Raw genomic sequence first — 24,980 nt, 5'->3', positions numbered from 1 at the left:
TCTCCGGCTGCCAGAGAAACACTTTCCCACAGTATTAGGAGAGGCAATGGAAAACCTGCACTAAATATCTTCCGATATATGTATTCCTTACATATAGACTAGTGACACAACACTTGGCCAACAAAGTTATACCGTCATGAGTTTAGATTTTCTTCCTGGAATCACAATTCAATTGACTGAAGAAAAACGTAAAATCAAAATGATGTCACCTCATGAATTTCCTGGTGCTATGTTCCTGTGTTCTACGACCAACCAACAGTATGTGGTTTGGGCAGCAGTCCAAGGGTTCTAAGGGACCCGTGGCCACCCAAGCCCCCCACCATATTTTGATACTACCTAAGTAAAGAGAGGGAGCTCCTGCCCTGAATTCCTCATATATGCATGTCAACTCTCCACAAACATGAGCACTTCAAAGACCTTTGAAAGACCTGAAAAGGTCTTTGAAGGGGTTTTCCCATGAAGAATAGGGATAGGGCCTAACTTGCTGATCAGTGGTGTCGGACCCCTCGTCACTCCGTCAGATTAATGGAGCAGAATGGTCATGCGTAGCCGTCTGCTCCATTAGTCTGAGGGAGCGATGAGGGGTCTGACGGAGGTACATGGGACCCCATCGGGCCCCTCGTTTTCGTGATCTGTGGTGGTCTCAGAACTGAGACCCTCACTGATCAGCAAGTTAGGCCCTATTCTGCGCATAAGGCCTAACTTTTCTTTGTGGGAAAACCCCTTTAAACTGTAAAATGGAAATAGCATTGCATAGTTCAAATAGTAAATGTATCATCATTGTTACATCCAATGATGACAAAGGGTCCCGGAGCCATGACGTTATTGCTAGCTGGACAACTAATTTTATAGAGAGGTCATCATTTATTAATAGTGGACGTTTCTTTGTCTGGAGGAAATGACATGTCCATACATTATACTAATGGGCTAATGATTATTGATAAGAACTGTATCTATATAACTGTCTTTGTTTTCCTGTAGTAGAAAACCCCCTAATGATTTGGGGGACGAGGGGAGACTAAGATGCAGAATACCATGTGATTATCTTATGAGTAAGTAAGTACAAGGAACCTTTTCCAAGAAGGCAACCCATGAAGGTTTCACATCCACAAAAATTAAATGAACCTGTAAGTTTCTATTACAGAAAGTTTCAATTATTCTGACAATTAAGGCAATGAGATTGAGACTGAAAATGAAAAATGATAGTAGACCGAATTGTGGAAGTGATTCCTTCACATAAAGCGCCTGTGAAAGTAAAGAAAAAACAATGGGGCACATTTACTAAGGGCTTGCGTTTCTGATGGACTTTGGATGTTCTTTTAGGTGTAAACTGCTTACACAAGTATTTAAGAAGTGCCTGCACCACAATTGTGTCGCACGGGACCCTTTTGTGGTACAGCTGCGCTAGCCACCATTCTTAGTAAATGTGCCCCAATATCTGCTTCAAAGGCTATATGCCTTTTTCCCAGGAAACTATGGGGCTTGTGTAAATCCCATTCAAGTTCATTGGTGTTCCCAAATGTGGGGCCCAATTTTAAGTATATACTTGACTATAAGCCAACCCTTATTGGCTCGAGAATAAACCTAGGGTGGTAAATGCATTGGTCTCAACCTCCCTGAGTAATGTAATGCCCAGCAGCCTCCCCCAGTAATGTAACATCCAATGAGCCCCCTGTAATGAAATGCCCTGCAGCAGTCCCCCAAATAATGAAATGCTCAATGTAGCCCCCCAAATAATGAAATGCTTTGCAGCTCCCCAAATTAAAAGCCCTGAAGCCCCCCAAATGAAATGCCCTGCAGCCCCCTAATGAAATGCCCTGCAGCCCCATAATGAAATGCCCTTCAGCCCCCATTAATGAAATTCTCTACAGCCCCCATTAATGAAATTCTCTACAGCCCCCATTAATGAAATTCTCTGCAGCCCCCATTAATGAAATTCTCTACAGCCCCCATTAATGAAATTCTCTGCAGCCCCCATTAATGAAATTCTCTGCAGCCCCCATTAATGAAATTCTCTGCAGCCCCCCATTGTATAAAAAAAATAAACTTACATACTCACCTACTGATATTCCCCAATGCTCCTTGTGGCTTCTATTCCTTCTTCTCTTCCCCGTAGCAGAGTGGGCAGAGACGCGTCCATGTGCTCTGCCTGTCGGCTCACTGCCCATAGTGCTCATAGACGCGTCTCTGCCTGCTCTGCTACAAGGGAAGAGAAGAAGGAAGAGCTGGGCATCGGGGAGCGTCAGAAGGTGAGTATGTACGTTTTATTTTGTTATTAATGATTTTTACCTGTACTTTGATGGGCAATCCCATGTTTTTTCTTTTGTGCTTGTTCTGACAGATGTCCAGAGCATCAGCACCTTTAAAAAACTCAGTTTTCCTACAGTCAGGCCTTTTTTTGGCCTTTCCCTGCACTTCTAGCTCCCCAACGCTTTTTTCATATTAATATAACATAACAAACCAAAAAAAAAAGTCTATCAACTTTTAAACCCCTTCATGAATGTGGTTTTCATTTCCGAGTCTCATTTGTTCATCTTACAGTGCACCAAATTCATTAAGGCCACGTGCCACAATATAAAATCACAGTGCAAATCAATGCTAAAATTGGGCACCAAAAAACAACACCTAGCACCAAAAATAATAAATGCCCCATATTGTCTCTGAAGTGGTGAAAAAGGGACACAGTAGTTATGGAAATACCAGCTTCATAAATTATTATCATGTTGTAAGTTCAGGTCAGGAAAGTCCATGCGTTGTCCCATGGACTGTGTTTCTCGTGGCCATAAAATTACTTTCTACAAAGAGGTGAGAATGTGGAGCACAGTGACTTTTGATGTAACACTGTCATCATTGCCCAACCTACTTATATATCAGTTTTCCTACCAGATGCACCCTGGTCAGATGTAAGTCCTAAGGAGATGCCATGGAAAAACAGCAGCTCATTTCTGATGGACGTAGCTCATAAAAAAATCATCTGTCCTCTATTATAACACTCACTACTGAGTCCCTCTAGAAGACAGCAATAGCAAGTCCACAGTTTCATAGATTGAGTTCCCATGGCTGAGCAGCTGCACATAAGCCTGAGATCTCCACGGGTAATGCCAAGGAGCAGTGGAAAGTGTCCTCCGGACGGATCAGGCCACATCATCTGGTGGGATGACCCTCTAATCTGGTGGGTGCCAGGAAAACACTTGCTTCTATGCCAAAGTATGGCAGTGGAGAAAATGATTTAGAATAGGAAACTGCATAAAATTTAAAAAAAAACCTATCCTCACGCTCTGAATATCCCATCCCAGCACTACCATTACAGACCCTACTGCTCCTGCAGCATTGATGTCATGTATCTTGTCCACATGACCACTGAAGTCAATCAATGGCCTCAATGGTCATGAGTCAACCATACACAATAACTGCTGAAGTCAGTGACTGGCCGCGGTGATAACATGTGGGGCCCAGAGCAGTATCCTTGGAGGTCCAGGGCTATATTCACTCATATGACTACTGCGGCCATGTTTTGGCTATAGCACTTATGTAAACTATGACATTACGTCATTGAAACTCAATGAATAGTTCATTACCCCGTTAACTAAGGTGATGCCCTCAGTCTATCGCGTGAGAAATGAATAATATATCATTACTACGGTGCTCATCTTATATTTGACATGTATAGACAAGGTTTTACCAGATCACTATGGACCCCCAGAAGCCTTGTGGGCTCTGTTATCAGGACAAATTGTGATGAAAATGAGGTCCTATACAATTACCATATTTTTCGGACTATAAGCGCAACGGATTATAAGGCGCACCATCAATACATGCCTGCTAAAATGTCTAGATTTATATAAAAGGTGCACCGGATTATAAGGCGCACCTGATTATAAGGATGAATGACCAGCAGGTGGCAAACCTGTGCACAGTTCAAGGCAGCTGGTGCCTTCAAGTACGGTTCATATATAAGGCGCACTGGACTATAAGGCGATTTTTTGTGCGCCTTATAGTCCAAAAAAAACGGTATATGTCTGTAACTGAAGCGTTCTTATCAACAAATGGACTGCAGTACATGTCCCATCCTATTCAAAGCATCACGTGAATCTCAATACTTCAATTCTTTATCCTTACACACACTACAACTCTCTCCTCCCCACAACAGGACAAACATTTCCATAGCTGTAACCCCCATTACTTCCAGTACATTGTCAAAACAATCCCTGTGTATGTGTCCCCAACCTATAATTTTGCCTTTCACAGCAGTATCTTCCCCCTCCTGTCTTCTTTTCTCTACTTTTCTCTTTCTTATCAGCTCAGCAGGTGTGATCTGCATCTTCGCCCACAGAAAACGAAGCTTCTCCATATACGTTATTTTTCTCTCAACCCTTTAGCTACTGAATATACATCTCCATGCTCCATGTCTATGAGCTTTAACATCATAAAAACATTCTTCCCTAAGACTACTAACCTTTCTTAAAGTCTTGCGCTTGGTCTGGATCTCTTCTTCTTCACTGAAGACTTGGTCACTTTCTGGGGAGGAGTAGGCTACCGAGGAGCATGTGGACGTGCTGGAGACTGACCGGTCTGATTGCCGTACAGACTTCTTCTGCCGCTCCTCCGGTAGCAAATCTACATGGCTGTGTTCCTCTGTGTGTTCCTGGCTCTCACCGTGTTTGAGGCCTTCTGGTTTACCTACATCCTCTTTATCAAGGTTCTCCGTGTCCTTTTTAGCTTCACGGGCCATATGGGAAAGTTTTTGCAAGTTTTGTTCCCCAGGTACTTGGTCTGGTTTCTCCATCACTCCTGCTGCAGACTAGAGACTAAAGTGTGTCAATTGCGTCTTCTTATTTCTTCTTCGCTGATCAGCCACAAGTAGCAACTTGCTTTTCCGTAGACATTCCCTAAAAAGTCTCCCTCAGGCTTATTCTTTCTGTCCATGGGACATCTGTGGAAAGAATCCAAAATATCATGAAAACGACATTGTCTTCACCTGTACCATAGAATACAATGTCAAGATCTGGAGAGCAGAACGGTCAACATAAGGCTTTATCTGTGTTCCCTCTCCTATAAGTCAAAAGTGTGTTCTTATGACAAACCTTAGAGCTGTGAACAAAGGTCTAAAAACAACTTTTTCTGTATAATATGGCTAATCAGACAAATCTTCAGCCCTCCCAAAACTTAAGGACAAAATTAAGATTTCCAAATAGCTCTACACCAACCCTTCAACCTGAAGAGCCTGACAGATGATCCCATGAAATAAAAAGGTATAACAATAGGAGACATTTCTACCTTCTTAGGACACCCCTCAACAACCACCACCATAAGACAGTAGATGACTAAAATCTAAAAGGTTGTGCTTGGGGTTAATCAGAGAAATTCTGAAAATCAGGAGAAAACCAGAGCAAAGATAACTGAAAGTAAGAAAACAAAGGATCTCAGAAAAGTAGGAAGGGAGTATGCAAGCACAGATGTTACGAAGAGGAAGAAGAGAGATGGAAAAACAGGAGGGGTAGACTGTGAGGGTAGAGAGCTGCAGAAAGTGGAGATCATAGTGAGGGAATGTTATTAAAGGTGATAGGGTGTGACACAGGAGAGGTCAACACAAAGTAGAAGGCTGAAAATAGCCAAGATGTCTCAGGGCTGGATGCACTCACATGATCCCAGATGGTCGTCTGTGTCAGATATGGCCATATATTTGCTAAAGTACCACATTCCTATCTGCCCTCCCAATCTGCTCTCTCCCTCCTCTCTCCCCTCAGATATCTTGTTCAATGAGGGTTGGCTTAGAGCCAGAGGGAATAGGGAAAGAGAAGGTTCCCACAGAAACACTGTGCGTGTGTCCTAAGCTATCACACCAAGCATGGCAAATCCAGGGATGCCAATCCGGAAAAGACCAGGTAAAGAGACAGGATGCCACATCTTAATTTAGGAAAAGATGCAGACATTGTGGGTGATAGACTAGACAGATGCATATTTATAGACAGGGAGAAAAAACAGGTGGCTCTTGTCTGGCAACCGCATGGAGTGGTAATTGTAGTAGAAGGATCCATCACTATTCCATATTCTATATAAGAGAGTACCTGCACTGAACTTAGGGTTGAGTTAAAGGGGTATTCTCATTTCGGCAAATTAATGTTATTGTTTGCATGATGCAAAACTATAAATATTTTCAGTACACTTTCTGTATCAATTCCTCACGGTTTTCTAGATCTCTGCTTGCTGTAACTCTATAGAAATCTTCACTGTTTATTTCTGGTAGACAGAAATCTGACCATGGTCACACAGGTGCACGGCTCGTTAGTATCATGGAGTAATTAGAGCTGTGGGTTATAACGAGCCGCGCACCTGTGTGACCATGGTCAGATTTCTGTCTACCAGAAATAAACAGTGAAGATTTCTATAGAATGACAGCAAGCAGAAATCTAGAAAATCGTGAGAAATTAATACAGAAAGTATATTGGAAAACTGTAAAACTTTTCATCATACAAACAATAACATTTATTTGCTGAAATTGGAAAACCCCTTTAAAATCAACCAAAGGGTTTGGCTAAATACTTGGACACACTTACAGGAGACACATTTTTTATTAGTAATAATGGCCCCATATCTCAACCAGCTATTGACACCAAATTTAAAGACATTTAACGACATCCCCACAATAAAGCAGCCCTTCATGTCACTGAGGTCTGTGTAGTTACTCTTTGATCCTGGGGAGGCGCTGCAGGCTATAGATGAAAACTGGTCAAAAAAAAAATATGAAATCCCTTAACATTTATCATGACTGGCACTTGCTACACCCAACTTGACCCCGACTGCAGCTGATAAATGAGTGTGTTTAGTGGTCAATCAAATGATGAATGGAATAAAATTTTTAGAATAGTTTCAGAAGTTCCAATGTTAAGACTAAGGACCGTTTGACATTATACCGTGATCAGTACGAGATCATGGCTGTGACTGGTGCCGCGCCACGGACTGATCATTTTGCTGGGGATTGAACTCTGTGCATTATATTGCTATAAAGTTCACTGTACAGCATAGTGATCAGTCCGTGGCACAACAATCGCCATGGCCCTGATCACGGACTGCCCTAAGTGAGACATTTATCAGAAGTGTCTGAGGTAAAATTGTTCTAGTTGCTCATAGAAACCAATTAGAGCTCAGATTTAGGCCCCTTTCACACTACACATATGGAAGCGTATAACCGGATGCAAGTTTGCGGCTGGGTATACGTCCCCAGAGACGGCTATAGGCACCCGGCGGGTGCCACACACACCGCACCGTACCATGCATAGGGATATGCCTCTATTTATCCTTGTGTTTACGGGTGTGCGGCGCTGTTTCCTATGGAGAGGGCAAGGGTCTCCGCCCTTTCCAGTGCAATCTCCGGGCGAGCATACGTTAGTGTGAATGTAGCCTTAGTTTTATAAACTGCTGTTGGAAAATGAAAGCTGAGCTCTGATTGGTTGCCTAATTAATCTTCCCCAAAATGTTTATGCCTCCCAGTGAAATCTCAATTCATGAGCGTCTTGTCTTATAGGATTGAGCTGTACCATTCCTGTGTTGTTCCTACTAGAAAAGTGGGAATAAATTGACAACAGGGTGTATTATACGTATACGTATTTACATATTGGAGGTGTCTATATGTATTAACATTGTCTACATGTGTAAAAGTATATACAGCCAGTCCCCGGGTTACATACAAGATAGGGTCCATAGGTTTGTTCTTAAGTTGAATTTGTACGTAAGTCAAAACTGTATATTTTATTAATGTAAATCCAGACAAAAAAAAAATTTCCCCAGTGACAATCGGAGTTTCAAAAAATTTTTCTGTAATGGGACCAAGGATGATCAATAAAGCTTCATTACAGACACCTTACAGCTGATTATTACAGTCTGGGACTATAGTAACATCCAGAGCGCTTCACCAGAGGTCACAGGGGGCAGAAGGGTGCGGGTCGTCCGTAAGTTGGGTGTTCTTAAGTAGGGGACCGCCTGTGTATACCAGTGTAAAAAACAGACAGTCCCCGGGTTACGTACAAGATAGGTTCTGAAGGTTTGTTCTCAAGTTGAATTTGTACGTAAGTTGGAGCTGTTTATTATATAATTGTAACCACAGCCAAAAATTTTTGTAACCACAGCCAATATGTACTAAATGTACTAACTATGTATGGACACGACGCACTGGCAGTACCTAGTTTTCAACTTCAAGATCATGTAGAATTGTTACATGATGAGGAATAAACTCAAGTACGAGGACACATCCAGGGACACGGCAAGTCTTCTCCTAACATTAATAAGTTCCTGAAAACTCTTTTAAGCATTTCTCTACACAGGATAACAGATGCTTATCTTTTTATTTCTGAAAAATAATTCCGATAATTAATTATTATAATTTATATTTATAAATGTACTGGCTCAAAATTAGCTTCTACTCAATAGTGAGCAAAGGGACCATGTGGGATTTCAGGTTTTCTTGTTTAAAAATCTACATTTTTAAAAAATGGGGGCAGAGTGTACATTAATGAGAGAAAAAAGAACTTTTCTGATCTTACCAATTGGCTGAAAAATTTAAAGGTTCTGCCTACTTTCCGTACCCAATGTATGCCAACCTTAGAAGGAATTGCACTTAAATATCCCAAGATGTGATCATTTGTCATGTGATGTCACTGATTGACGTCTCCCTATCTGTAATATTAATAGTGTAAATGTGATATTCCCTTTAACACTACACTTCCTTTATATTGACCTCCTGTTATCACATGTCATAAACTGGTCTAGACACCTTTTATCACAATACGTGGATAGATTTGTATAAATCTTCTATGGCGTGACTAGGGCTATTGGCTATTCGACAATGGCTATCCTGCAGCTACATATATATATAACAGCTGCAATGCCATCTTGCCCGACTCCCCATGCACATGCATGCCTGGCTCCGATATCTGAAAGATGCCACATATAAAGTGTCCAACAATAAGTACATGCTACATGCACCGTGAACATGCATACTCTGCCATATTTATTTATTGGATTCTAATAATATAGCATCTTTTTTTAGCAAAATAATTTGGAATGTTAAAAAACTTCAAGATTCAACTACTGTATAAATATTCCCTAAAAATAAAGTTAGAACTTTAGACCTTGATTTTACAATAAATCAGAACCAATAATTTTTCTAATCCTGAAAATCCTGCTAATGACGGATTAAAGGGATATATCATGTATGTCCATCTGACAGCTGTAACCATTACACATGGATTAGAAAACCCAACACAACTACATGTATTATATGACAGATCATGATAATCTACACTATAACTCCAGATGTCAAAAATAATGACATATATTTCTATATTTTAACCCTTTTATGCGCCAATTGAATTAGAGACGGTTCTACAATAATCCAACCTACATCTTGCAAAAGCCAATGTACGAAAAAAATAAATTATTTTTGTCTATTTCAAACACAAAGCAAAGTGAACTTAGCTCTTGACCCCACCTGACCCTGGGTCGGCTCCGGTAGCTGCTGTTATCAGTTGACCTCAGCAGTGACATGCCATATATATAGAGAGAGGTCACCACTGAGGCCAGTAAATGGCCGTGACCTTCCCTATGGAGTATATTATATCCCAACAGCCATAGGAAGCTTGAGGAGCCAGCACTGTGTCATCAATAATAATAAAAAAATTATTTAGTGACATTATCATAAAGTTGCATTAAGGTAACTATGTGTTTAAACTGGAGCACCCCTCTAAATACGTGGCATCAAGTTCAAGTACCCCATAGAGCCCTGAGCAGATGAGTCTATGACTAGATTACAGTCATTGAAGAGTCTGTTACATGGGATCTGTCATGGATTCTGAGCTGCCAGCACATTACAAAGCAGAGGGAGCAGATTGATACTGAATATAGTTTTGTTGGCAGCTATTGAGTATAACCTTATAATCCCAGATAATCCTGGGTTTAGGAGTCTAGTGATCTTGCTGTGTGATTCCTTGAAAGAAATCTATCAATTACTGACTAAGAACAACACAAATTATACTAATTGTTCTTTCCACAAAAATAAAGATCAATCTACTAGGCTCCTCAGCGGCTCTATAACATGCCATATGCAGATATAACACTATGTCCCAGATTTATCATAATAAGCTGCCTACAGATAAGACACTATGTACTATTTGCTATGCTCCTCCTGCTCTATAATATGCCACCTGCAATAAGACACTATGTACAATCCGCACAGCTCATCCTGCTCTATAACATGCTGCCTGCAGATAGGACACAATGTACAATCTGCTCTGCTCCTCCTGCTCTATAATATGCTACCTGCAATAAGACACTATGTACAATCTGCTCAGCTCATCCTGCTCTATAACATGCTGCCTGCAGATAGGACACTATGTACAATCTGTTCAGTGACTTCTGCTTCATAATATGTTGCCTGGAGATAGGACACAGTGTTGACTGTACTGTTCTGCTCTATAACAAGCTGCCTGCAGACATTACTTATCATTTTCTCAGCTCCTCCTGCTCTATAACATGCTGCTTGAAGATCGGACACTGTGTAAAATCTGCTTAGCTACTGCTGCTCTATTTCATGATGCCTGCATATAGGACAGTACGCACAATCTGCTCAGCACCTCCTGATCTATAACATGCTGCCTGCAGATAGGACATTTCCTCATCTCCTCCTGCTCTATAACATGATGCCTGCAGATAGGACACTGCACACAATCTGCTAAGCACCTCCTGCTCTATAACAATCTTATAAGACAATACTATACGTTTCAAGCACCCTGGTAACCTTGCCCTGGTTGTGTTGTGGGCATCACCTCTGCTTCTATTTGCCAATCTGCCACATGATCAACGTTCAGAAAATCTTATTATTTCTGGCCAAATGTCTTCTCCTCATTGGCAACTGCAGACCTCAAAGTCTGATGTGAAGTTTCCTGGAGACTCTAACCTGCCAGGCAATGCCATCTGTGCCCGCATGCCACCCTGGCTGCACACTACCCACCAGCTCTCCTGCTCTGCTGTTAGGTTCCCGCAGACACAATGTGCACAAATAAGTTGCTTCCTATCAGTAAGAACAATATCCAGTCTCATGTGTACGTGCCAGCTGGCCCGGGCTCTGCCGCTTACCCGCTCGGTACTGCCTCCTGACCGTCCTGTCCCGGGGAGCTCCCATGACATTTTTATGTGAAGCCCAGAAGGGCGGAGACACAGAGCTGCCAGGGGAGGCGCTACAGCGCTCTGCATGGACCCTGCGGGAAAGTGGGGATCTGCTGCCCTCTGCTGGTCGCTTCTGTGAACTGCAATGTCAAACGTTTCTAGGAAAGTGCTGAAAGAGGACCTGTCCCCCCCCAAAAGACCCCCACCAAATATGCCCCCCATAATCCTCTCCCCAGCCTCTTTCTATATATGCCAGTTTTTTTTTAATTCATGTAAGGAAAGTTGGTTGTAACAGATCCGATCTCTTACCAAATAAGAGATCGGATCCTCGTATCCTCTGCGCTTGAAGTCGGCCTTATTCATGAGTGGGTCGGCCGACTTTCCCCCACCACGCCCCTGTCAGCGGGGACCTGTAAGATTAGCCGGCAGCAGCCCATATATTGCAGATTATGGGAGGCATATTTGGTGGGGGTCTTTTGGGGGGTGACAGGTCCTCTTTAACACAAACTGTTAAAGGAAACCTACCTGCACGGATCTACCTATTAAGGTAGATGGGGCGGTAGATGCCTCTATTGTACGTGAGGAGAGCCCTTTTAAGGTTAATACTCACATCCCCTGTATATTTTCCAAAATGTTATTGCCCTAATATGATAATTTTCTAAAGAGGCTACTGTGGCGTGCAGGGCCGGATCATAGGGGGGGGGGGGGGGCTCCCGGGGAGCGAGCCTTTAAAGGGTCCCCGACCAAATTTGGGCGATTCGGGTGGTCGCATGACTGCCCAAATCGCCAAAAATGTATTTGGCGCCGGGCTCCCCGAGCCGCGGGCCGAGTCCTGCCGATGTGTCTGCCTTTAGTCTATGGCAGAGCGAGGGAACAATAAGTTGCAGAGTGTGCCGTCACAGTGTGTTACGTCATCTTTTTTTACATCCACTCTGACACTGGGGGAGCTGTATACAGTGATTACTGGGGGAGCTGTATACAGTGGTTGCTGGAGGAGCAGTATATAGTGATTGCTGGGGGAGCTGTATACAGTGGTTGCTGGGGGAGCTGTATATAGTGATTGCTGGGGGAGCTGTATATAGTGATTGCTGGGGGAGCTGTACACAGTGATTGCTGGGGGGGAGCTGTATACAGTGGTTGCTGGGGGAGCTGTATATAGTGATTGCTGGGGGAGCTGTATATAGTGATTGCTGGGGGAGCTGTATACAGTGGCTGCTGGGGGAGCTGTGTATAGTGATTGCTGGGATAGCTGTATACAGCGATTACTGGGGGGGGGCTATATATGGTTATTGCTGGAGAGTGGTATATAGTGATTGCTGTTCCCTGTCTGGACTACATTCAATGGAGGCCTCCACCATATTTTTAGAAAATAAGCATATTATGGCAATAAAAGTTAGAAAAAGATACAGGGGATGTGAGGATTAGCCCTTAAAAGGGCTATCCTTACATACAATAGAGGCACCTACCATTCGATCTTCATTAATAGGTAGATTTGTGGTGGTAGGTTTCCTTTAACATTGCAAAGCGTTAATGTTGGGATTTATCATGGTCAGATCTCATATACACGACGTGTGTGCAATACGGACCGCAAACGGGAAAGAGATCCCCTGGTTACGGTTGCACTGCAAATCAGAGTAGGAATAAGCCCTGCTATATCATGTGTGGCACCGCCGTTCACAGTATGATAAAACAAGGTGGTTACAATGCACAATAACCCTCAATGAGACCATGCATTAGTTGTCATGTGCACAGGACCTTAGAGATGAGTAATTCGTCACAAATGATTCATCCTATACTCGATCCGAACCAATGTTGCTTCAATTGTCCTGGAAAGTGGTATATAAAACCCTATACAGGCAGTCCCCGGGTTACATACAAGATAGGGTCTGTAGGTTTGTTCTTAAGTTGAATTTGTATGTAAGTCGGAACTGTATATTTTATCATTGTAATCCCAGCCAGAACTTTTTTGGTCTCGGTGACAATTGGATTTTAAAAATGTTGGGTTGTCATAAGAATCAATATTAACACTAAAGCTTCATTACAGACACCTCTGATAACTGTTACAGCTGATCATTGTAGCCTAGGACTAGAGTACAATAAATTACCAATATCCAGAGGTCCGTTTGTAACTAGGGGTCGTATGTAAGTCGATTGTTCTTAAGTAGGGGACCGCCTGTAGTTCTCTAAGGATGCATTTTGTGGTCCAGTTTTTGTGTCCGTATTCTGGCCGGAAAAACGGGCCATGTGTCATCCTTATGTAACCCATATGACACCATAAGACAACTAAGTGTCCCACCAGGACTGTGGAGTCAGTGTCGTTAGAGATGACAACCCCAACTTAAAGGATATCTACCACTAGGATGAAAGATAACATACAGGTGTGTGTCCCCTCTGCTCTTCTTTAAGCTTCTTATGCCCTAAGTTTAAAAAAAAAAATCTTTTCAAATTATGCAAAATTAGTCTGAGAGGCTCTGGGTTCCATAGGTGTTAATAGATACTGGAGCCCTTAGGCTCATTTGCAAAATTTTTAAAGCCTTTTTTTCTTAAAAACAATGGCATAAGAAGCTTAAAGAAGAGCAGAACCTGCCAGAGAGGGCACCACCAGTATGTCAGTGTACTTGGTTTACAATCCTTCATCCTGGTGGTAGATGTCCTTTAAAACCTCAGACCTATTTGCTGTGACTTACAGCTCCTCATCCCCTCTATATGTAATATGACACCTTAGTAAGTTTCTGTCTGTTGTTCTAGCAAGAAAGAATTCAGCAAAGATATCAGAGTAAAAAGCAGATTAGAAGTAGGATGATATAAAAGAAGAAAATATTTTGCTTTGATAAGAAAAATTACAAGATTTAATATATTCGCTTGTTCTACAGATTTATGCAAAGTTTGTTAAAAAGGGACTAAGTATTTAAACAGTGATCCCACAATTCTTAATTCTAAGATCCAGTTACATCCCTGGTCACTCAATCCGACGCTGCCCAGGTCTTTACTGCTCTCCGATTACTCACCTCTTAGAATTTCCTGGTGTCTACAGACAATGGGGTTGGAAAACCCCTCAAAAAATACCTTTATTGTGCTCCTCAAAAAGTCTCCTGCACCCAGTTCCCATCTGTATGAGCCCATCATGGTGTCACCGACACGACCTCTCACTTCTGTGTAGAAAGATGAGAACATCCTAGTGATGTAACATCTAGACCTCATAATCTAAGGACTACCTGCAGATCACATTTGACCACCGCATAGCTAAGAATTGTACAACATGCGCAGACCCCACCACCTATTCTGTCCCATTCTCACTCCTACTTCTAGTGTCACATATAATTGTGCCAATACTTATGACCATATGAAATATTGTCTTAATAAATAAGGGCCGAGGAGAATGGTCGGACTGGTTGAACCTGAACGAAAGGCGACGTTAACTCAAATGACAACAAAGACCATTTTTAACTGCACAGTGTTACGGACCTCGAGACCACACTAAAAGACCACACCGGGGTCTAATAAGGACAGGAAGCTGAGAGCTCTCTGCTTTGTAATAGTTATGTCCAGAGCCGGCGCCAGCACTGGGCATACCTGGGCAGGTGCTGGGGCCCAAAGCTGCTAGGGGGCCCACATAAGGCTAAACATAAGGAATCCATGGGATGTTAGTGGGGCTCATAGAAAATAACCATGAGGGGGCTGTGTATAAAATAACCATAAGGGGGCTGTGTATAAAATAACCATGAGGGGGCTGTACATAAAATAACCATGAGGGGGCTGTGTATAAAATAACCATGATGGGGCTGTATATAAAATAACAATTAAGGACCTGAGTGAAGTTGGCCCCCCCACCTTCAAATCAAACAAAAATGGTGTCAAACGTTTGTGCTACGTTTGTGCTGGTTTGTGCAGCAGAAATTTTTGTTTGTGCCGCTATCGTTTTTGAGATTTTAATGAATGTTTCCAGAGGTCATCAGAGGTCAACCAGCCCCCCCACATTGCCCAAATCAAGCAAAACTGGTGCCGAACAATTCTGCTATGTTTGTGCTGGTTTGTGCTGCGCAAATTTTTGTTTGTGCTGCTTTTGTTTTGAATATATGAACAAAAAATTAAAGTTCAAAAGTTCAAGCAGCCCCCCCACATTGACCGAATCAGACAAAACTGGTGTCAAACGTTAGTGCTATGTTTGTGCTAGTTTGTGCAGCAAAAATTTTCGTTTGTGCCGCTATAATTTTTAAGGTATGTTCAGGTGTTCAAGGTGTTTAGGATGAACTGGTAAAAAACAAACCTAGTGACACTTCCCTGATTTGATCACCAGGGGGAGCTAGCAAACACATTGTACTTTGGAAGAAATGAACTCTAATGACCTTTGCAAAAAAGTATAAATATATTAAAAATGATAGCGGCACAAATGAAAATTTTTGCTGCACAAACCAGCACAAACGTAGCACTAACGTTTGACACCAGTTTTGTTTGATTCGGTTAATGTGGGGGGGCTGCTTGAACTTTTGAACTTTAATTTTTTGTTCATTTATTCAAAACAAAAGCAGCACAAACAAAAATTTGAGCAGCACAAACCAGCACAAACGTAGCAGAATTGTTCGGTCCCAGTTTTGTTTCATTTGGGCAATGTGGGGGGGCTGGTTGACCTCTGATGACCTCTGGAAACTTTCATTAAAATCTTAAAAACGATAGCGGCACAAACGAAAATTTCTGCTGCACAAACCAGCACAAACGTAGCACAAACGTTTGGCACCAATTTTGCTTGATTTGAACAAGGTGGGGGGGCCAACTTCACTCAGGTCAATTAAGGTGCTGTACATAAAATAACCATGAGGGGGCTGTTTGAAATGCTAAACTAGGGAATATTTTAGGACCCTGGGTGTGTCAAATAACCTTAGAACATTTGAGAGGATTCTAAATACTTGATTGGTGGCACAGCACCATACAATGTGTTATGTGTAGAGGTTTTACCTAAGATTGCCGTTTTATCCCATTCACCTAATTGGGTCTGAGCTGTTTGTCCATCCTCCTACTGGCTTCTAGATCACACCTGCAGCAATACAGTATAGAAACCATGTGATTGATGAACCTGACAGCACTAAGAGCCTAAAGTGTGAGACCCTGCAGACTAAACCAATGTAGTATTTATGGCCTAACCTGTACATGTGCTATTCATGGGTATACCTACAAGTGCAGCTTTTTTTGGGGCACAAGGGGGTGCATTTAAAATCAGATATAGAGAACAATTAGTTATTAAAGTGCAGGTTTTATTGCATTATTTCTGTGGTGTGACAGAAGGTGTTAATATTGGTATTATTGCCGCTCTGTTATCACTGAGCAGTTTGTACTGACTCTGAGAGACTCTTTTACTGTGACATCAGTGTGTGTATTATTCCTGTACTGTGACATCACTTTGTGTATTACCCCTGTACTGTGACATCCTTGTGATTTATCCCTGTACTGTAACATCACTGTATGTATTATGTTTGTATTGTGACATCAATGGGGCAGATTTACTTACCCGGTCCATTCGCGATCCCAAAGCGCGTTCTCTTCGGTGGATTCGGGTCTTCCGGCGATTCACTAAGGTAGTTCCTCCGACGTCCACCAGGTGTGGCTGCTGCGCTGAAGTTCCTCTGAATGCACTGAACTTCACCAAGCCGGGCCGAGTGCAGGTAAGCGCGAGTCCAGCAACACTTTTTTTTTTTAAATGCGGCGGTTTTTCCGAATCAATCGGGTTTTCGTACGGCCACGCCCCCCCATTTCTGTTGCGTGCAATCCGGCGCCGATGCGCCACAATCCGATCGCGTGCGCCGAAATCACGGGGCAACACAGGGAAAATCCTCGCAAAACGGAAATATTCGGTTAACCCGTGGCAAAAACTCGATTCGGGCCCTTAGTAAATGACCCCCACTATGTTAATTATGCCTGTATTGTGACATCACTGTGTTTACTGTCCCTGTACTGTGACATTACTATGTGTATTACCTCTGTACTGTGACATCACTATGTTTGCTACCCTTGCACCGTGACATCAATATGTATTATGTATGTATTGTGACATCGTTATGTGTATTATGTCTGTACTGTCAGATCACTGTGTGCATTATTACTTTATTTCACTATGACATCACTGTTTATTTTCTCCGTACTGACATTACTTTGTGTATTTTCTCTGTACTGTAAATTATTCATGTAGACATTACAGTTTATCGCAGTGATGACGAACCTATGACGCGCGTGTCAGCACTGACATGCGTAGCCATTTTTGGTGACACGCGGGCGCTGGGCGGTCCGCCCCCCCTCCCTGTGTAATGTGCTGTCCCTGTGTAAATGTCCCGCCCCCGTCCCTGTGTTTCTGCCCCCTGCTTACCTGTCCGGCGCTGCGTTGGTCCGCCCACCGTCTGCAACTCCTCCGGCTCCTCCAGGCTGCAATGCGCGCTGCTCGTCACGTGACTGAGGCGACCTGACGTCAAGTCACTTCAATCACGTGACCCGAAACGCGCGGTGCAACCTGGAGGTGCCGAGCCGCCTGCAGTAAAGCTACAGGGAAGAAGACATCACTGGGTAAGTATATAAGTTTATTATTATATTATATTTAAAGGGAGGCGGCTAGGGGTATTTTTTGTAGTAAAGGGAGGCAGCTAGGGGTATTTTAGTAGTAAAGGGAGGCCGCTGGGGGTATTTTAGTAGTAAAGGGAGGCCGCTGGGGCATTTTATTAGGGAAGGAAGGCCGCTAGGGGCATTTTAATAGTAAAGGAAGGCCGCTGGGGTATTTTATTAGTGAAGGGAGGCCGCTGCAGGACATGTTATTAATAAGGGGAGGCCGCTGCAGGACATGTTATTAATAAGGGGAGGCCGCTGCAGGACATGTTATTAATAAGGTAATAAGGGGAGGCCGCTGCTGGACATGTTATTAATAAGGGGAGGCCACTGCAGGACATGTTATTAATAAGGGGAGGCCGCTGCTGGACATGTTATTAATAAGGGGAGGCCGCTGCTGGACATGTTATTAATAAGGGGAGGTCGCTGCTGGACATGTTATTAATAAGGGGAAGCCGCTGCTGGACATCTGGACACAGGTGACACAGCACCCGAGTTATGCTCTGTTTTTTGGCGAGTTTTGACACACATAGCTCAAAAGGTTGCCCATCACTGGTTTATCGGATCACTATGTTGTGACAGCTCTCTGCTACTGCTAGAAGGAGCACACTTTAACCACATTGGGGGACATTTACTTACCCGGAGGAGATCACAGAAAGTACATTGTCTGACGATCATGCACTGTGCCGCGAGATCATGCGCCCCATATCCTGCATGTGTCGCTTCCCCGCTCAGGTCCGCCAGAGTTCACCTTCTTCTTGCATGTAAGTGCATTGTCTTGCATCACAATTTGTAAGTTAAATCCTGCGCTCAGCCCGAATCAGTTGGATCGTCCGACGGCCCGCCCCCGATTTCTGTCACATGAAAGCTGCACCAAAATCCAATTGCGTGCAACACAATCCCCTATTAAATACCTGTCAGAGTCATAACGTTGGAAAGTCTGATGAAAGTGTGTCCGCGGAACCTTAGTAAATAAGCCCCATTGTTTTCAGCGAAAATGGAGTTCAATAGCGGCAAGGTACTGAGCTCCCCCTAGTGGTGGTTGCAGATAGCAGTATTATTCACTATGTAAAGTGGCTTCAGAGCTGTACAGGACAGACTTATAAAAAAGTCAACTTTAACAAACAGTTCATACTTTGATCACATTATCAATGCAATCCTTCCACTGTACTGTATAATGTTAGAACTTTTTTTTAGAAGTCAAGGTCGTAACCGTTACAACACTATCACATTTATAGTATTCTACTACTTTTACATACTGTTAAAATTGCTAACATAATTTACCAGGATCCCCTTTACCATAAGAAAAGGTAAATAATTGATGAATGTGGTGGATTATGTATTATATTATCGCTTCCCTGTGGTGTTCTTGCTATGTCAGGAATGTAACACCTTTTACTTGCATTCCCTCATATAAACAGATAATAGTTTAAGACCTGTTATATCTGGTTGCCTATCATCTTTCCACAAAAATTCTACAAAACAGCAGAGAGTTATTGCATGTGAATGTTTTAATGTTTTAATAGTGGAAAGGTGTGGGGTTACTGTGCTCAGACGAATGGGTTGTACTATATCCTGTTCATTTGTAGCATATCCATACCTGTTAGGAGAATACAGGCGTCATGACCCCATCTCAGCTCCATGGTAGCTGTTTTCCCCATAAATGTCAATGTAGAGAGCATAGAGAAATGTCATGATATTACTTGACAGCCATGTAAGCAGGGCAAACACCCTGGAGCATGGGGTACCAGGGTATGTTGTCACGTCAGAATAATATGGCGCAAATTCTACGCAAAAATCTGTAAAATCTCAGTTTTCCCTCCAATGTGTGGTTGGGGTTTCTGCAATTTCACTGGAAGATAGAGAATGACAATCAAGAACCAACTTCCGTTCATGGATTTTGACATTGCTTGTTCTGGAAGTCCCATGAAAAATTATCGAGTTGGTGACATGCCTGAAGGGGTCTGCCCTTCTTCAGAAATCAAGCCTGATAGGTTCATCACCACTGGTCTAAGTGAACCCTAGTTATTCTCCCGTTAATTGCTTTATAGAAATCTGAACTTATTGTGGCACCAATCTGCTAGTCAGTGATGTTGTCAGAAAACAAACCAAGGTCAGGGCAGCCAGTGATCAATATTAAATAGTAATGTAGGCAGAGGTCAGGGCAGGCAGTGTTCAATATTAAATAGTAATGTAGGCAGAGGTCAGGGCAGCCAGTGTTCAATATTAAATAGTAATGTAGGCAGAGGTCAGGGCAGGCAGTGTTCAATATTAAATGGTAATAAATTATGAAATGGATAGCAGTCAACAGGGCCAGCGCTGAGCACACCTGGGCAAGTGCGGGGCTCAGAGCTGCTGGGGGGGGTGCACAAAAGGCTATACATAAGGAATCCATGGGGATGAGGGGTTCTATATCTCAATCCATAGGAGTAAGGGGGGTGTTATATAAAATAACCATGAGGGGGCTTTTTGGGATGATAAACTAGGGAATATTGTAGGGAACAGGAGACTGTTTTAGTTTCTGAAATTTTAATGCCACCCCGTGAGCTCATTGCAAAGGGGCCACTGAGGCTCTGCCGCCTAGAGGCCTACTGAAACCTGGAGCCGACCCTAGCAGTCAGGGTATGCAGCATTCAGTATTAAATGGTAATGCAGGCAGAGGTCAGGGCAGGAAGAGTTTAGTATGAAATAATGAAACTATCAGAGGTCAGCGCAGACAGCATTCAGTATTAAATGCTTATGCACACAGAAGTATCATGATTAAAAGCACATTGGTTGGTGGGAAAGAAGACAGGGGTGCATTCAGAGACCCCCTGTCTTCAGCACCAAGAAAGCTGCTTTCACACAGCTGTTGTGGGGGCGTATATCCAACCGCAAATATATATCCCCATAGACGGCTATGGTGCTTGGTGGCAGTACAGTGCATAGAGAAAAGTCAAAGCATACTCTATACCAGTGATGGTTAACCTATGGCACTGGTGCCAGAGGTGGCACTCAGAGCCCTTTCTGTGGGCACTCAGGCCATCACCGGAGATGACTCCAGGTATCTTCCTGCAGTCCCAGACAGCCCAGGACTTGCTGTGCACAGAGCTATTTTAAAGTGACAGCTCTACCTGGGACTATTTTCTGCTTTATTGGTGTCCGCAGGGTGCCGGTATCAATGAAAACTGTGACAGAGAAGGGAGTATAAATCACAAATTAAATTTCTGTGTTGGCACTTTGTCTTTGGGCACTCAGTCTCTAAAAGGTTTGCCATCACTGCTCTATACTGTTTATAGCTAATCGCCATGCATCGCTATAGAGAGGGGAGGGGTGGGCAGCTCTCACCCCTACTCCTCTCCAGCGTGATGCCATATGCTCGCCCGGGCTACAGCCCAGCATGAATACATGTGTGTGGTGGGAGAAGGAATATTCTGGAAGCATTTATATCATATACAAATTGCTTCCTCATTTTCATAGCGGGAGCAGAACCTACTCTACAGAGCATGATGTAAGTTATGCATACACTGCATTGTAAGGTCATGGGTATTTACACACATAGCCCTATTACACATGTTTGAATGCAGGTTGCATACCGTAGTTCAATGTGTCAGGATTGTAATTGAATATGTAGAACATGACTGACAAATTTGGAACTGTTGCTACTGATGGTAGAGGTTCAGTATAAAGCTATTAAAGGAAACCTACCACCATGGATCTACCTGTTAAGGTAGATCCGGTGGTAGGTGCCTCTAATGTATGTAAGTATAGCCCTTTTAAGGGACTTGGTTTATGAGAGCTATGCCGTAAAAACATCACTATAAAGTACTTACAGACGTTACAAGTTTTGATAACAGAAGTGGAGATTAACAAAGCAATATGTGCTACATTTATAAATGCTTTAGACACTTTCTGAAAAACTCATACAAAGGAAATCTACCATTTGCTTTTATTCATTATGAACCAAACATACCGTATATACTTGAATATAAGCCGACCCGAGTATAAGCCGAGGTACCCAATTTTTACACAAAAAACTGGGAAAACCTATTGACTGGAGTATAAGCCGAGGGTGGGAAATGCATTGGTCACAGCCTTCCAGTATAGAGCCTGCCAGCCCCTGTAGTATATAGCCTGCCAGCCCCTGTAGTATATAGCCTGCCAGCCCCTGTAGTATATAGCCTGCCAGCACCTGTAGTATATAGCCTGCCAGCCCCCTGTATTATAAAGCCAGCCAGCCCCTGTAGAATATATAGCCTGCCAGCCCCCTGTATTATAAAGCCAGCCAGCCCCTGTAGAATATATAGCCTGCCAGCCCCCTGTGGTATGTAGCCTGCCAGCCCCCTGTAGTATATAGCCTGCCAGCCCCCTGTGGTATATAGCCTGCCATCCCCTGTAGTATATAGCCTGCCAGCCCATGTAGTATACAACCTGTCAGCCCATGTAGTATACAGCCTGCCAGCCCCTGTAGTACAGGCGGTCCCCTACTTAAGGACACCCGACTTACAGACAACCCATAGTTACAGACAGACCCCTCTGACCTCTGGTGAAGCTTTCTGAATGCTTTCTGCAATCCTAGATTGCAATAATCAGCTGTAGGGTGTCTGTAATGAAGCTTTATTGATAATCCTTGGTCCCATTACAGCAAAAAAATGTTAAACTCCAATTGTCACTGGGGCCAAAATTTTTTTTGTCTGGATCGACAATTCTAAAATATACAGTTTTGACTTACATACAAATTCAACTTAAGAACAAACCTCCGGACCCTATCTTGTATGTAACCCGGGGACTGCCTGTATATAGCCTGCAAGCCCCTGTAGTATATAGCCTGCCATCCCCCTGTAGTATATAGCCTGCCAGCCCCTGTAGTATACAGCCTGCCAGCCCCATCGGACACAGAAGAGGACCTAAGAGGAGGTCTGAAAGGTGAGTACAGTGTTAATTTTTTTATAGACTTGAGTATAAGCCGAGTTAGGGTTTTTCAGCACAAATTTTGTGCTGAAAAACTTGGCTTATACTCGAGTATATACAGTACCTTGATAATGCTGATGCAAAAACATATCTTGTTTAATCCCTGAATTCAGTGGTGTTGCTGAAAAATCAATTATAAAATTATGATAATGAGGCTCTGTCACTTCCGTGGCTGCTCTGGCACGTCTCCTCCCCCTAATTATGCACTGCTCCAGCCTTGTCCTTCCCAGCATAAACCGAGAATACATAATCACTGTGATGTCCCTGACAGGCATAAGTAATCAATCACTGCACCAACCCCCAGCTGCTGTATATGAGTCATCCAGTTCAGGTTGATTAATCCTGTCTGGACAGTTCAGGAAGCTCTGTTTCTAATGTATTTATTAATGGCAGCCAGCATGCAACTCAGCTTTCCAAAGATCCTGAATTTTATGATTGTTTTTTGAGCAAAAGCACTCTGATCAGGGATTAAACAAGATATGTTTCTGCGTCAGTATAGCTACAGCATTCTCAAGGTATATTTGTTCATAATGCACTAATATTCTGTAACATTTTTCTAATGTAAGCTAAGCCAACTTACAGGAGGTGTAACATTAGACCAGTCGGTTTACTATGGCACCAGATTTATCAGCTTCAGATTAAGTACATTAAAGGAAACCTACCACTTGAAGTGGTAGGTGTAAGAAGGCAATACCGAGCACCAGCGGTTCGCGGTTTAAAACACTTTTTAAACTTTATGGCCGAAGCTGCTTCGGCGCACCATGCGCACGGCTCTCCTTCACTTCTTATGTAGCCGCGCGCATGGTGTGCCGAAGCAGCTTCGGCCATAAAGTTTAAAAAGTGTTTTAAACCGCGATACAGCGGTTCAGGTTCAGTATTGGGTTAGGGTCTGGACCCACTGGAGAATTCTCTAGTTCTCTGCTGTGCCAGTCCAACAATGTCCACTTGACCTGAAAATAAATATAATAAGAATAAATCTTAATTTTTGTAGCACCATCATATTCCACAGCACTTAAAAGATCATGTGGTACAAATACAGACACATATAAAGACACTGGGGATCATTTACTAAGGGTCCGCACACCGCATTTTCGCCGGGTTTCCCGACTATTTCCGTTTTGCACCGCATTTAACAGGGGTTTTCGGCGCACGCAAACGGAATTTGGCGCATCGGAGCCGGCTTTCACGCGACAAAAGTCAGGGGGGTGGGCCGTCGGACGATCCGAAGGCTTCGGACAACACGTGGGATTTAACATTGCAAATTGTTACGCAAAATCAGCCCTCACATACACCGGAAAGAAGAAGGTGAACTCTGGCGGACCTCAGCCGGGAAGCGACACATGCAGGATCTAGGGCGCATGATGTGGGTGAATCGGCCCGGACTTCATCTTCGTCGGACCGTCTGGATCGGGGATCGAGACAGGACCGGCTAAGTAAATGTGCCCCATTATAGGGAAGAGCAATAGTAAGGAGGGCCCTGCTCACAAGAGCTTACAATCTACATAGCTCCCAACCGTCCCGATTTTGACGGTCCCGCTGTGTCCGCATAGTAAATACTTTGAAAGCCAGAACTGATAGTACAGAATGGCTTCTACAGACATCGGGAGGAAATCCTTTTCAGAGAAGTGTCGGGCTTAGCGGAGAGCAGGGACCAAGTCATCAGCTTCAGATCAGCATCTGTCCATATATGGTCACTGCATCTCCTAGGGTTCCCCAGAGCAGACACCGGGAGGGAATCCTTTTCAGAGAAGTGGCTTAGCGGAGAGCAGGGACCACGTCATCAGCTTCAGATCTCTGTCCATATATGGTCACTGCATCTCCTAGGCTTCCCCAGAGCAGACATCAGGCAGGGAATCCTTTTCAGAGAAGTGTCGGCTTAGCTGAGAGAGCTGGGACCACTGTCATCAGGTCAGATCAGTATCTCTCCATATATGGTCTCCAGGGCTTCCCCAGACACAAGCTCTTTATATAATTAAATTACATAAAGTTTTGGCCCAGGCTGAGAATCGAACCTGTGACCCTCTGCACTGCAGACTGGAGCTTAAAGGAAACCTACCACTTGTAGTGGCAGGTTTCCGATGAAAATACCGGGCACCAGCTCAGGGTGAGCTGGTGCCGGAGCTTATTTTAGTTAGTGTTTTAAACCGCGGTATCGCGGTTTAAAACACTTTTTAAACGTTATAGCCGGCGCAGGCAGGTACGCGCTCGGCGCTTACCGTGCACGCGGCTACATAGGAAGTGAATGAGAGCCGCGTGCACGGTAAGCGCCGAGCGCGTACCTCCCT

The 24,980-nt window shown here is 43.4% G+C and overlaps 1 protein-coding gene across 2 annotated transcripts in view; it reads right to left on the bottom strand.

The window, feature by feature from the left end:
• The window catches only part of LOC140071055 (inositol-trisphosphate 3-kinase B-like), a 51,368-nt gene extending 40,160 nt beyond the window's left edge, over positions 1 to 11,208 (bottom strand). Inside the window, exons 1-2 of one of the 2 annotated variants that reach the window (XM_072118294.1) lie at positions 11,131 to 11,208; positions 4,457 to 4,933 (exon numbers count right to left, since the gene is read on the bottom strand). In XM_072118294.1, coding sequence (XP_071974395.1) covers positions 4,457 to 4,786 — 330 coding nt within the window. In that variant the 5' untranslated portion in view covers positions 4,787 to 4,933; positions 11,131 to 11,208. Of the gene's footprint in view, positions 1 to 4,456; positions 4,934 to 5,277; positions 5,407 to 11,130 lie in introns of those variants that run through there. The other variant, XM_072118295.1, reaches the window with a different exon arrangement.
• Positions 11,209 to 24,980: the final 13,772 nt, after the last annotated feature.

The sequence above is a fragment of the Engystomops pustulosus genome, chromosome 7, assembly GCF_040894005.1.
Source record: "Engystomops pustulosus chromosome 7, aEngPut4.maternal, whole genome shotgun sequence".
In the NCBI taxonomy this organism is placed as follows: domain Eukaryota; kingdom Metazoa; phylum Chordata; class Amphibia; order Anura; family Leptodactylidae; genus Engystomops; species Engystomops pustulosus.
This window is presented reverse-complemented; position numbering and strand designations above follow the sequence as displayed.